The 15,882-nt window shown below is 40.7% G+C and overlaps 1 protein-coding gene across 1 annotated transcript in view; it reads left to right on the top strand.

Annotated features, from left to right (window-relative positions):
- Positions 1-15,882, top strand: part of LOC126188795 (SCY1-like protein 2) — a 624,676-nt gene that overhangs the window by 356,987 nt on the left and 251,807 nt on the right. The window contains exon 6 of the mRNA XM_049930409.1: positions 1,904-2,018. Coding sequence (XP_049786366.1) covers positions 1,904-2,018 — 115 coding nt within the window. The remainder of the gene's footprint in view (positions 1-1,903; positions 2,019-15,882) is intronic.

The following is a 15,882-nucleotide window of genomic DNA, read 5'->3' as shown; positions in this document are numbered from 1 at the left end:
AGTTGTGCCCTCTATGGGTAACCTTAATACTATTACAGTGTCAGTTACATCAAGGATGTGAAAGTCCTTGGAGTTGTGGTATATATCGATTATATCGAGTCGCCTACATCACAATTACATCTTTGTTGGATGTTGTAGAATCGTCTTACTTTAACTGTAGTTTCATTGCAATATTCTTTATAGCAGTAGGGTAGCAGCCAAGAGTACGTTCCGCATTATGTATGTCTGAATAACTGATGAGACTGCTGACTAAATTTTTTTTTAGAACTCATTGATCTAATAGTTTTTATAATAATCAATGTCAATTTAATAAAACTTTTATGTTGTACAACATATTTTACATACATAGCTTTTGCCATGGGTATAAGTAGTCTTATATTTTAAAACAAACGAGTAGGTGCTTTTATTATAAAATTTCGTCAAAAAGGTCATAAAAATATTTTTCGCGAAAATCTAATTGTTCATTGAGCAGCATTGATGATTTGGTTTTCAAATGAGCATATATCTCGATTTCTTCTATGATATTCATAAGTAAGCCTTTATTTGCATACTGAAGAACTTGTAAATTCTGCTCTACTGTCCCCTCAGCATGATTATTGAATGCTATATGATGGCCGAATACAGACTTTGTTCGTGAGGTACCCGACGTATGTTCTTTGTACCTTACTGCAAAATTTCGACCTGTTTGGCCAATGTATATTTTCTCACAGTCTCTACATTGGATCTTGTACACTCCTGACCTGGTAAATTTTCCATTATCTTTACTTACGGTATGTCTTAATTTTTGTTGTAGAGTATTGTCAGTTGTAAATGCTATTGTTATTCCAGAATTTTTGAATAAATTAGTAATTCTATCTGATATGTTTCCCATATATGCCATCTTCATATATTTTGGACTACCTATCAGTGGAATACTTTGTGATTGTTGCACTTTATTAAAAATGAAATCTACCTGTCGTGTGTCGAAAGAATTGGTTTTTGCAATTTGTTTTAAGATGGTCATTTCTTTTTTGATCTCATTAGCTTCTAGCGGTAATTTTAGTATTCGGTGTATCATAGACTTAAAAAATGTTTTTTTTATACTTATCAGGATGACATGACCGTAGCGGTCTCGCGGTACCAGACTGCAGCGCCTAGAACCGCACGGCCACTTCGGCAGGCCAATTGAGTTAATGCGTTACATATTAAGGATAAGCTTGCAAGTGAGAAAACTGTTGAAATCATGTCTAACCTTGTTGGAAGTCACTAAGTGCTTTAATTTCGAAGTACTGGATCGATATAGTCAGAGTGATATGCGAGTCGTGAGTTACACAGCCTCGAGACATGTACGCGCATTCCAACTGTAATACTTGTTTTAATGTGTTAAATCTTTGACATAATATTATGCCTCTTAATGAGAAGAGTATGACGGCATTTTAAATTTCGAAATTCGTTCAGTAATTATGCGAGATACTGAAAAATCAATTTTTTGTTGCGGCCGGAAGCAGGTAGACCACCTGCAAAGCCGGCCGCTGGTGGCCGAGCGGTTCTGGCGCTACAGTCTGGAACCGCGCGACCGCTACGGTCGCAGGTTCGAATCCTGCCTCGGGCATGGATGTGTGTGATGTCCTTAGGTTAGTTAGGTTTAACTAGTTCTAAGTTCTAGGGGACTAATAACCTCAGCAGTTGAGTCCCATAGTGCTCAGAGCCATTTTGAACCACCTGCAAATGGGTCTGTACGCCGTGCAACGGGTCAGCCGTTTACTAACATCGATTCAAAGTGACGTGCGCTGCGCCTGCCATTACGCTGTCTGTCGACAAATGTCACCCTATCGCTGGCAATATTTTTCTCGTCCTGATAATCACGGTCAGATGTTCGGACGCAAGCAGTCGCGCGTAATTCGTTACTAACTGTTTGTTGCAGCGACCCCTCGGTGCACGCGCTTCAGTTCCTGGACGTGATCAACATGAAGGACCCCACCCAGAAGTCGCACTTCTACCGCAACACTCTCAAGGACGTGCTGCCCTACGTGCCCAGGGTGAGTACCGGCCCACCTGCCTACACTGTAGTCTAAAACTACTTTTTTTAAATAATAATATCAATATTTAAATATGTGTTTGGAGAGAGAGAGAGAGATGGATTTTTGATTGAGATTTTTACTTTAAGTCGTAACTGGTAGCTGAATTTTAGTTGCTGCCTCCTTGAATGATCAGCTTCTGCACCAGTTGTTGACATATTGCAATTTGGAGGAAGTTACCGTTCTTTAAGGATTAAAATACGACTCTGTCAGTTACTTGGCCGTATTGCGGATAGCTTTGAGCCCAAGTCTTCGTAGTTTTTCATACCTAAGGGACCATTGTTGTAAGTAAGTAAGATCAAACAGCAATCTACTTTTCGTGAGAAAAGGAGATTGCATGGCACACAAACTTCTACATCTACATCTACATCATTACTCTGCAATTCACATTTAAGTGCTTGGCAGAGGGTTCATCGAACCACAATCGTACTATCTCCCTACCGTTCCACTCCCGAACAGCGCACGGGAAAAACGAACACCTAAACCTTTCTGTTCGAGCTCTGATTTCTCTTATTTTATTTTGATGATCATTCCTACCTATGTAGGCTGAACTCAACAAAATATTTTCGCATTCGGAAGAGAAAGTTGGTGACTGAAATTTCGTAAATAGATCTCGCCGTGACGAAAAACGTCTTTGCTTTAATGACTTCCATCCCAACTCGCGTATCATATCTGCCACACTCTCTCCCCTGTTACGTGATAATACAAAACGAGCTGCCCCTCTTTGCACCCTTTCGATGTCCTCCGTCAATCCCACCTGGTAAGGATCCCACACCGCGCAGCAATATTCTAACAGAGGACGAACGAGTGTAGTGTAAGCTGTCTCTTTAGTGGACTTGTTGCATCTTCTAAGTATCCTGCCAATGAAACGCAACTTTTGGCTTGCCTTCCCCACAACATTATCTATGTGGTCTTTCCAGCTGAAGTTGTTCGTAATTTTTACACCCAGGTACTTAGTTGAATTGATAGCCTTGAGAATTGTACTATTTATCGAGTAATCGAATTCCAACGGATTTCTTTTGGAACTCATTTGGATCACCTCACACTTTTCGTTATTTAGCGTCAACTGCCACCTGCCACACCATACAGCAATCTTTTCTAAATCGCTTTGCAACTGATACTGGTCTTCGGATGACCTTACTAGACGGTAAATTACAGCATCATCTGCGAACAACCTAAGAGAACTGCTCAGATTTTCACCCAGGTCATTTATATAGATCAGGAACAGCAGAGGTGCCAGGACGCTTCCCTGGGGAACACCTGACATCACTTCAGTTTTACTCGATGATTTGCCGTCTATTACTACGAACTGCGACCTTCCTGACAGGAAATCACGAATCCAGTCGCACAACTGAGACGATACCCCATAGGCCTGCAGCTTGATTAGAAGTCGCTTGTGAGGAACGGTGTCAAAAGCTTTCCGGAAATCTAGAAATACGGAATCAACTTGAGATCCCCTGTGGATAGCGGCCATTACTTCGTGCGAATAAAGAGCTAGCTGCGTTGCGCAAGAACGATGTTTTCTGAAACCATGCTGATTACGTATCAATTGATCGTTCCCTTCGAGGTGATTCATAATGTTTGAGTACAGTATATGCTCCAAAACCCTACTGCAAACCGACGTCAATGATATAGGTCTGTAGTTCGATGGATTACTCCTACTACCCTTCTTAAACACTGGTGCGACCTGCGCAATTTTCCAATCTGTAGGAACAGATCTATCGGTGAGTGAGCGGTTGTATATGATTGCTAAGTAGGAGGCTATTGTATCAGCGTAATCTGAAAGGAACCTAATCGGTATACAATCTGGACCTGAAGACTTGCCCGTATCAAGCGATTTGAGCTGCTTCAAACCCCTAAGGTATGTACTTCTAAGAAACTCATGCTAGCAGCTGTTCGTGTTTCAAATTCTGGAATATTCCATTCGTCTTCCCTGGTGAAGGAATTTCGGAAAACTGCGTTCAATAACTCCGCTTTAGCGGCACAGTCGTTGGTAACAGTACTATCGGCACTGCGCAGCGGAGGTATTGACTGCGTCTTGCCGCTTGTGTACTTTACATACGACCAGAATTTCTTCGGATTTTCTACCAAACTACACGCCCTGCTACATCAAAATTGGTCAGGGAGTTCAGCACCATACTATTGTACAAGAACATAATCCAGTTACTGTAATTAAGAAATTATGAGAGGTTGTTACTTATTGAATGAAAACTATAGAGAATGCATTTCTTTTCCTGTATTTTAGTGAACTTTGTACACTTACAATTCTGTCGATTGATAGACGGCAACGACAATGAAGTTCACCTTCTTTTCCAAAAACAAGATATTTCTATTCTTCACTTCCAGAAAATTTGTATACGTAAATCTTTGGCAACTCTTACACATACTTCACTCGGTTTTATCACTAAAATATCAATTTTCATTAAATATAACAATACTTTCTGAGCGACGGCATAGCAACACATCCTCTTTCCACAAGATACAGATTAACAGTCTTTTTTAAATAAAATCAATTGTCTTTTTTTTTTAGAGTCCATACTCAAAGATTCTCTAATACTATCGTTGCGGGGATTCCGCGCTAAAGAGTTTCTTGTAATTCAGCTGCGCTTCACTTCATTTCAAGTACTTTTTGAATCACATTTACATTTACGGTGTATATATACATTATTGAGCTTCTCAGAATAAAATCAGGCACAAATTAGTTTTAAAAAAAACCAGTGAGGCACACATAACATTACATTAGGTCGCGCTGCAGGGACAGGTAAGCACCATGTCTGTATCAGTTGTTCCAGCTGATTCACGTCTAGATCCATCGGCCTGCAGAGGAGGCAAAAAAATATGTTTACAGCACTTAATATGTTTACTGCACTCAGGTGTAGGGTAAATAACAAGTGTAATCTCAAAAATGGCGTGCATCTGACGTACTTCCACTTCTTGAATGCTGGAAAAAGCGTGGACAGGAATTGAGAAACACAAAGTGAAGAAATGAATGATAAGTTCAGCACTAGCTTTTCACATTACTGAATAACATCTTTGTGAAACGGTACTGTACACTAGGGATAAACCGAGTGAGGTTAAGCTATTTTCAGCACACAGCACACGACCAACTACTTGTCCCACTCTTGTGAAACTAGATCCGTAAGTACGTAACCGCCTGCATATATGAATTATCCTTTTCTTTGTTCTTAAACTGTAACAGCATGACATGTCTAACATCCTTGTAAAAGTAATCCACAGATGAATTCTGCTACTACTACCACTACCACCGCCGCCGCCACCACCACCACCACCACCACCACCACCACCACCGCCAAGAGCAGCAGTCACGGATTATTTGTTCCTGATCTATATTAACGACATAGGAGACAATCTGTGTAGCCGTCTTAGATTGTTTGCAGATGATGCTGTCTTGTAAAATCATCAGATGATCGACTTGCAAAATGATTTAGATAAGATATCTGTATGGTGTGAAAAGTGGCAATTGAACCTGAATAAGGAAAAGTTTGCCGGGCGGAGTGGCCGAGCTGTTCTAGGCGCTACAGTCTGGAACCGCGCGACCGCAACGGTTTCAGGTTCGAATCCTGCCTCGGGCATGGATGTGTGTGATGTCCTTAAGTTAGTTAGGTTTAAGTAGTTCTAAGTTCTAGGGGACTGATGACCTCAGAAGTTAAGTCCCATAGTGCTCAGAGCCATTTGAACCAAGGAAAAGTGTGAAGTTATTCACGTGAGTACTAAGAGAAATCAGCCAACTTTCGATTATGCGATAAGTCACGCAAATCTGAAGGCTGTAAATTCAACTAAATACTTAGGGATTACAATTACAAATAATCTAAATTGGAACGATCACATAGATAATATTGTGGGTGGAGCAAACCATAGACTGCGATTCATTGTCGGAACACTTAGAAGGTGCAACAGCTCTACTAAAGAGACTGCTCATACCACGCTTGTCCGCGCTATTCTGGAGTATTGCTGTGCGGTGTGGGATCGGCATCAGGTGGGACTGACGGATGACATCGAAAAAGTACAAAGAAGGGCAGCTCGTTTTGTATTATCGCGAAATAGGGAAGATAGTGCCACGGACATGATACGTGAACTGGACTGGCAATCATTAAAACAAAGGCGTTTTTCGTTGCGACGGGATCATTTCATGAAATTTCAATCACTAGTTTTCTCCACCGATTGCGAAAACATTCTATTGGCACCCACCTATATAGGGAGAAATGATCATCACGATAAAATAAGAGAAATCAGGGATCGCACAGAAAAATTTAAGTGCTCGTTTCTCCCGCGTGCCGTTCGAGATTGAAACGGTATAGAGACAATCTTAAAAAATATGTCGGCTCAACCATTTGTTTATAGTGTTGGTTGAGCCGACATATTTTTTCACATTGACATTCACAACCACGACCTCTCATCCAGTATGGATAAAATCAAAGGGAGAGAGACAGCTTGAAGGCAATTTATTGTGAACAGCAGAGTAATCACGTAGATGTAGATTCTCACGAAATACTGTACTCTATCGGAAATACTGAAAAATATCAGAAGAGAGGCACCCGCAGGGAGACGTCTAATATCTATAGGAAACCTACGCAGCAGAAAATTTGGTTTCAGGGATTAATCGGTCAAAAATTCGCAAAAAGGTATACGTAATTCTCTCGTCGAGATAAAGCAAATCGAAAACTTGAATGCAGTTTTATAACAAAACATTCTTCCCACGATTCATTCACAAATGTGGTGGTATTTTATAGTACAGTAAAAAGTGGCCCCTTTCTCGAACTACATAGCAATTTTCAGGCTTCAGATTTAGAGCATCGTGGAGTTTGATTTGTGAGTGTCTGTAGTTCTGACAAGGCAAGTGAGTGACATCGAATGCTCAGAATCGCACAACAATGCGCGTAGAATATAAATCGTTCATCTTGAAAACAGTTGAATGATACACTCGCATTCAAAACGCAGCTGTTGTCTTTTAGCGCCATTGCTGTCCGGATTATTAAGGTCGTTCTCTGTTAAATCAAAGTTTTCCGTATAAAGCGATACGCTTGCACCGAAGACAACGAAATGGTACCAACCTCTTAATGTATACTTATTTAGGCAATATAAGTTCTACATGAGAAAGTTCGTTGATTTTGTAAGACTTGGATGCGAAAAACCTCGAGTAATGTTACACGATCGTTATTTCATCCTCGGACTCCATTACTTTGTGTTACACAATCAACTTTCTAATCGATGTACCAGCCTATATTATATTTTGCTTGCCAAAGCCAGGTGACATTGACACACTAATATTATTATTTGAAAATATAGTTAGTGTTGCGTCTGATACTGGACTGCTTGAAAGCAGAAATAATATTGAATGCAGAAAAGTGGATTTAGTCGGTGTGTATACTGTTCCGTCGCACTTTGCTTTGATCGCGTCATTGAACACACCTTCACTTTGGAGACTGAATGGCAGTGCAACATTATCATTTATCAGGCCAGTAGAAAAAGTTTGTTGTTCAAACAGAGTAATTACTTTAAGCAGAGGAAAATATAGCAACACGTCACAATATCACAAGGCGTGTGTTCTTTGTTCCATTATGCGGACATTTTATTTCTTTGCGTTATCAAAGTTCGTCTCTTAGATCTTGAACATGTGATCATTCAGACTTCTCTCGTCGTAAGACGCTCGATTCTGTATACGAATGGTTCACACCACTGTGTTTTTGGGATGAGCGATTTGGATTCTAAACACATTTTCGTGCGCTTCTCGTCGATAGAGGTCACACACTTGCCTTGTAATCCTCTCAGGTAGTCGTTCATTTGCCCATGGCTTGAAACCTGAGTGGCTATCACTTGGTCACCAGCGTATAATAAATATTAGCATTCGTCATTTAAGACTTCGTTGTTTTTGTGGATTTTAAACTTAATCCGTTGTTTGATCAGTCTACACCTGGAGATTGTCTTGTGACTGAATCAGTATTAACTGAACTACTATCTCATTTTCGTCGTATTTTCATTCACAATTTTAATCTGACAACACATCGTTCATATAACCTGTGAACAACACCCTGTATACACGACGCATGCTTACTAATGTTTACTAATGACTGGTTCAGTTTCGTTTCGAAAAGTACTCATTCTTTCTTAGCACAAGCCTACTTCCGTGGTAATTCTTCCACGCTATCATTTCAGAGCCTTTTCCATTTTATAATTGGACGAGTCAGTTTTTCTGCTCAGGGAATTGGGTATGGAGCCCAAATCAGCCGTTAATGAGCTATTTAATTAGTTAAACATGGAATTATCTGATTAGTTAAGTAAGTAAGTTAGTTCCACGTTCCATGAATCATTTCGCACAACAAATCGTTATGATGTGGAACGAATCATCTTACTTTCAAATCGCAAATTAATTTGTAAATATGTTTACATGCTGCACAATTATAATTTTTTTATTTTCTTTAAAAAAACATAAAATTCGAGTAAGTAATTTCTACCGACCACCTTTTACACATTACAATAATGGAAAGTCTTCTGCGGAGTAGAAGGAGTTGTCAAGGAGAAACTTTCTCAGTTTGTTTTCACATTTTACTTTGCTGTCTGTCAGCCATTTTGTATCACTGGGTAAGGGATCAAATATTTTAGGGCAGCGTTGTGGACCCCTTCTTGTACTAAAGACAACACCAATGTGGAGTAATGTCATTTTTTCCATCCGGTGTTGTAGTTGTGTACATCATTGTTCCTTTTGAGCTGCAGTCGATTATTTACAACAAACTTCATTTCAGACTATGAAAACGAGACAGTAATTCAGGCAATACTGATTCAGTCACAGAATTATCTGCAGGCATAGACTGATCAAACAGATTAAGTTTAAAATCTACAAAAACGACAAACACATAAATGAAGAATGCTAATATTTATTATACGCTGGTGACCGAGTGATAGCAAGTCAAGTTTCAAGCCCTGAGCAAATGAACAAATGAGGAAATGAATATACTTTGAAGCAATGGGCAGAATGCCGAGTCTTCAAACGGATGTCTACCTAGATGACTGTGATTGAGCACCGCATATTATTCTTACAGCACGTTTTTTAGCTATGAAGACTTTCATTCTTAAGGATGAGCTACTCCACAATATTATTCCGTATGATGTTATTGAATGAAAATATGAAAAAATGTCAACTTACTGATTTGACTCTCCCCAAGATTCGTAATGATTCGAAGTGTAAAGCTCACTAAACAAAGTTGTTTTAGGAGTTCCAAAATTTACTACTTCCAATTTAAATTCCCCCTCCCCCCTCACTGTCTATTATTCCGTCAACATGGGTTACACTTACTACTGGTGTAATACCCCTAGATGTGGAGAACTAAATTCGTTGTGTCTTTTTTGAACTGAGAGAGAAAACATTCGCAGAAAACCAGTCAATGATACTTTTAAGAACATTGTTTACCATTTCTTCTGTTGCTGTATGTATTCATGGGTTGACTACAATACTAGTGTCATCTGCATAAATAACTAATTCTGCTACTTATATATCAGTCGGGAGATAGTTTACATACATGAGTAACAATAGTGGACCCAAAACTGAGCCTTGGGAAACCCCATATGTGATTTCTCCCCGGTTGAAATAACGTCCCCGTACTGTATTGGTTGAATCCGTAACTACAACTTTCTACCTTCTTTTGGTTAGATATGAATTATGCACTGATTGGTCATCGGGGAGTATACTATGATTTTCACAGTCAAATGCCTTAGATAGGTCACATAAAATAACTAATCGTAGAACGAGTCTTTTCATCAGTGCACTAAAGTTACTAGATAAATTCAGATTTTACTCTGATTCTGATTGCTGAGTACAGTCAAAATCTGCAAAATCATAGTCTATGATACCTTGCTTCATTACTACGCCAGATAGCATTTTCAAGTCAAGTTTTACGTCTTGTTGCGCATTTCAACCAAATTTTCTTGCTGAACTTCCTTTCTGCATTTCTCAGGATATTTACACGTCCTTACTAGTTTCGACATCCCTGCTGTGGAGTTCTGTGCTCTTCACGTCACTTATTATGGATAATTACACTTCTATTGTCTTACCTGCCAAACTCCATCGTCAGCCACTGTTTGAGGTTTAGAACGATCTGGGACAAATTTAGGCACTGCGTTGTCCATCAAACGTTGCCACGTGTAACGCGTTGACGCTGATGTGCTTGGTAGAACCCAGTACGTTGTGCCGGACTTCGATTTCTCATCACAGACAAAGATATCATCAGTAGGCCTCGGACTTTTAGGTTCTAAAAATCTTAAATTAGGTACTTAAAATAGGCTCTATCACTTACAGAATTGGTTATAAAAATCAGAAGAGGTAACCAAAATCTGACATTTTATTATTATAGAAAGATAAATAGGTAGACAAAAATCCACATTATGTTATTGTCCATGTCCATAATTACAGTCACAGTAAATAACTTTCTCCACATTTTCCGCTGACAAACTGCATCTCTTGTCTGTTAATAGCATCTTATATGCCGAGAATGAGCGTTCCACGTTAACAGATCTCACCGGAGCATATTTAAATGATGGTATTAGGCGCAATGGGACCGCACACTCATCTTTGTTGATTTACCTGATAAAATGTCAGCCACTGTGCAGAGGGTAGTCATTCCTGCTCTTTTTTTTTAAAAAAAAGCATTGTCTTTAGTTTCTCATTAACTTTCATACCATTAGAACCTGAGACCAAGTAGATTTTTTCTGTCACCTCTTCTATCAATCGGAGTTGCGTGTAGACTGGTTTCCCTGAACACTCTATAGCTTTGATAATAGGGTCCAAAAAAGCATAATGAGATTTGATTTATGCAATGTCGTTGGAAATTGTTGGGTCCTTTAGAAGATCTTTAGCTGAAGTAATGCTCACTTCCTCTTCCCGCAATTTAAGAACAATATTCTTCACGTCTTCCAAATGCTCGCTGTAATATTCCACGTCCTCCAGCCATGTTCCTCAGCGAGTAAGTATAGGTTATGGTGGAAGTGGTACGTTGGGAAGTTCCTCTCGAAATAACTGGATTCTTGTAGGTGCTTTAATAAGAACGTTTTTGATGGTTGAAAGTAGCTTATTTACATGTGGAAATTGGAGACTTGTAGTCTCAGCTACACTATGCATGGCATAGGAAAGCATATGATATGGAACAAGGGTGGGTAAAATACTTTCACCAATTTAATAGCAGCAGTCATGTATATGGCTGCATCAGTGTAGGTTACAACTACTTTGTTTTCATCTAGACTGTTCAGGAGAAGTAATTTGAGCGCTTTATTAACAAAGTGAGCAATTGTTTCTTGGTTAGTCCTTTTTAGCTCCTTGCTGCAGATCAAATGAGGTACAGAGTGAGTGTCAGGATCTAACTTTCCAACAATCAAATTAGCCACATCCCGACCTTGTCTGTCCGCCGCTCGTGGTCTCGCGGTAGCGTTCTCGCTTTCCGAGCACGGGGTCCCGGGTTCGATTTCCGGCGGGGTCAGAGATTTTCGCCTGCCTCGAGATGACTGGGTGTTTGTGTTGTCCTCATCATTTCATCATCATCCAGGAAAGTGGCGAAATTGGACTGAGCAAAGGTTGGGTAATTGTACGGGCGCTGATAACCACGCAGTTGAGCGCCCCACAAACCAAACATCATCATCATCATTCCGACCTTGTCTGACTGTTGTCTCATCGACACAGATCCTCATGTATGAATCGCCTATATCTTCAATTATCCTTCTCAATGTATTTTCATATAAAGTATCTAAATAGTTCTTTTTGAGTGTGGATTCTGATGGAATGCCGCGGTGACAGTATTTCTCTAGAAAACTTTTGACCAACCTACTTTCAACTGCATTGAATTGCATATTTGCTGCAAAAATGGCTCGACACAGGTCAAGATGAAATTCGTTTATGTTTGTTGCACTTGGTTTAGTTACAAACGTTTGATTCAAGCTTGATTTATTTTTTAAATTTGCCTGGTGTTTAATACCTGCAACATGCTGACTTAAATGCGACCTTTGCTCAGAACGTATCAAACAAAAAGAAATAAGAAATACTTTGTGGTAGAATTTACGTATGAGATCTGCTTGGCAAAATTAACCTACATTAAGGATTTAGAAACTATATTTTTGCATTCGCATGTGTCTGGTCCAAGTTAACCCGGGAAAAGCACTGGCATCGCTGTTCTCTGAGTGGGTTAACGTTTTACTTACGTCTTTGTAGCACACATTGCAGTGAATAGCTCTTCCGTCTGTAGAGATATCAGGAAATTCTTGTAACCACCGACGAATCACAGATGATTTGGCGCTGGCTACTTTCGGCATGCTTGACTTTCCACAGATACACTGTCGCTGTGAAATATTTCACTACATGCAGACAGCACGCTGAGCGACTGAATGAAGTCAGCGCAGGTGTTTTAAACGGGCTGTTCCCACAGGGCAGGAAGGCGCCGGAGGCAGGTCACGAGGCTGCTCCATGGCGTGACGGCCCGGTTGACGGTTCGCACGGAGCGACAAAGATCTGAGGAGCAGGGCGGGCTGGAACAGCCTGGCGTACGCCGTCGCCTTCTGACTCGCGATTGGCGTTCCCGCTTACAAACAAACCAGTTATCATTGAGTTACTGTTTTCTAAGTAGCTGGGTAGACCTGAAGAGTAGTGGTACGTCGTTTCCTTTTTTGAACTGCAATTTCCTTAACCTTTACTATAAAGGGAGTGGAAGGACTTGACCCATACAGTGACCATTTCATTTCAACATATTTATTTGCATCATAGGTAAATCATTAAGAGAATTACAGTCATAAAACAGATAATAATTTCTTTAAGAAACGCCATTCAGGCAAACTATACAAACTGCGTGTTATGTAAAACCGCAAATGAATTAATCTCTTTACAAACATTTAAAAACACGCCACTCAGGCCAATTTTACAAACTGCTTGTTATATGAAACCACAAGCGAATTAATCTCTTTACAAACATTTAAAAAAAAACACCACTCGGGCCAAGTAAATCATTTAAAATAAACGTTTCATCAAATAACCAGGAAATCAATTATTATTTCCACATAGATGGAAAAACCGCCCCTCCCGGGTGAGATATTAACAAACAACTTTACAAGGTTATAGACAGTTTTATCAATAATAACCCAGTTATTTCTCCATCAAAACTGACATAAGCCACTAAGGCTGAATTGCACCGCAATTTTAGAAAACGGTTTCAATTAAGACACCTTCTTCTAGATATTCCTCAAAATTCTTAAGACAAATATTTAGAACTTTTAGTCCGGGCAACCTTGCAGACCCACCACAAGCTTTAAAAAAACTGCAGCTTGTACAACAATTGAGGCCCTAGATTGTGAGGCCGTGACTTGGCCACGAACGGTGGAGGCGACTGAGTACTTAACTTCGAATTGAGACGTGGACTCCGTTTGTACTTCCACCCCGTTCAGAACACCGAAATCGGAACCAAACAGCACGCGCTAGCTCAGGCGAAGTCCACCGCCCGTAGCCCGCTAGTAATTTAAAAGGGGAGGCTCTGCACTTCGGTGGCCCACTGCATCCGATCTCTGAAAACTAAATCAGAAGCGACAACAGGGAATCAAACAACCCTTGCTTCACCTTATGTGGCCTGTAAGGTATCACACGGCAATTTTTAGACACGGAATATAGATCGTTCGGTAAGGCTGCGCACACGATCAATGTTTTAGACACTTGCCAGCTGAAGTAAGAACAATACTATTAAGGAGCGAAGCACACACTTAATAGTAGGCATGAAATATCATATCACAGGTCTTGCAACGCTTTGCTGCCTCAAGAGCAATCATCATTATATTTCACTAATCGTTGGTAGGACTTGAATTACTTAACTTGATGCCAGCTGCTGGATCGATGTGGCGAAGGCACCAGACGTTGCTTAGTCCGATAGTAACAGCGTGTTCCTTCACGGAAGCGAGCACATACATAGCTTCACGAGGTTGCCAAGAAGCCACAGCGCCGGCCCGCTGTTACTGACCCCAGTACGATCAGGCGCCAACTGCCGCCCGTACTCGAGTACACCGTGCTCGCTGTCGTCTCTCCAACGTCTTGCTAATACGCGCACTTTCGCGTGCCGTGCCCAACGCTGTTGTCACTTTCCACTCGGAACTGCCCGCTATATCCTGGGCTGGCCCAGGTTCCAGAGACAAACTTCTGCCAGAGGGAATTTATAGTGCGTAACCAAAGATATCCGTGGCACCAGTCCCGCCACGGCTCAAGTAGTTTAAGTCATACAAATTTTATTTGACTGGATTTTTAAAAATTACGCTGTAAAATAAAATTAGGTATTTTTAGGATTATTAAAAATGAGCTACAATCAGGTACTAACCTGAAACTAGGTGTTTTTAGCTGCTATAAGACTGGTGTTTACGATCATAAATTGGCGTAATTCGTGTACGTACAGCTCTTATTGCCTTCATTTAACGAGAAACAAAATAGGTTTTTACCTAAAATCCGAGGTCTAAGCATGAGGAGTGACCCAGAAAAGTGTCGTAGGACCACTCTTCTTATCTGTATACACGCACGACCTGAGTGATAGGGTGAGCAGAAAACTGATTGTTTGCCGATGACGCCGGAGTGTACGAGAGAGTGTGTAGGTTGAATAACTGTAGGAGAGTACAACAAGACGTAGACAGGAGTTGTATCTACTCTGACGAATGGTAGCTTGCTCTAAAGGTAGAAAAATAAGAGCTGCGTCCGAAAAATTCGATGCATGGTCTCAGGAAATAGAGAGAACACCCGAGTCACAAACAAAATATCTTTACTGGCCTTCGAAGTGATCAGCGTTAGATACAACACAGTCTGACATCGAGTCTAAATGTGTTGGAAGTTGTCAGCAAATGCGTCTTGTGGAATCGCTCGAAGCACTGTTGCTGGATATCCGCATCATTACAAGAGATGAGACTTGGCGCTAAAAATACGAACGGAAGACCAAGCGATAGTCATTGGCGTGGTGTCAGTCATCTTTCCCACCTACCAAAAAAGTTGGGCTGACAAACATCCAAAATCTTTCGACAGAAGGGCTTGATCCATTACGAATTTGTAACCGTGGGAGGTGGGAAAGACGATGAACACCATGCTATTCACTGTCGCCTGATCTCCAGACCGTACTGGTAGCATCAGGTCTCATCTCGTGTACTGATGCAGGCATAAAACAATGCGTGAAGACGCTGCTTCGAGCGATTCCAAAACAAGCTATTACCGGCAGTTGCCAGAAGCTTTAAAATAGAAACGCTTTGTAGCTAATGGTGATTACTTTGGAGACCAGTAAAGGTACTTTGTTTCTAGCTCTTGTTTCCTGTACAGAATGAGATTTTCACTCTGCAGCGGAGTGTGCGCTGATATGAAACTTCCTGTCAGATTAAAACTATGTGCCGGACCGAGACTCGAACTCGGGACCTTTGCCTTGTTTCCTTTTTTCCCTGAGACCTTTCACTGAACTTTGCAGATGCAAGTTTTACACGTGAATAGGATGAATGGGAAAGCAAATCCTCCAGTGTTCGAACATCATATTAGTGGTGTGCTGCTTGGCACAATAGCGTCTGATAAAAATTCAGGTGCGACGTTGTACAGCGATATAAAATGGAACGACCCCTTAAGGTCGCTTGCAGGGAAAGCGAATGGTCGACTTCTGTATATTTGGGAGAATTGCAGAAAGTGTAGCACATCTGTAAAAATAAATGGCTCTGAGCTCTTTGGGACTTAACTTCTGAGGTCATTAGTCCCCTAGAACTTAGAACTACTTAAACCTAACTAACATAAGGACAATCGGCCGGAGTGGCCGCGCGGTTCTAGGCGCTACAGTCT

The sequence above is a fragment of the Schistocerca cancellata genome, chromosome 5 (genome assembly GCF_023864275.1).
Source record: "Schistocerca cancellata isolate TAMUIC-IGC-003103 chromosome 5, iqSchCanc2.1, whole genome shotgun sequence".
Lineage (NCBI taxonomy): Eukaryota > Metazoa > Arthropoda > Insecta > Orthoptera > Acrididae > Schistocerca > Schistocerca cancellata.
This window is presented reverse-complemented; position numbering and strand designations above follow the sequence as displayed.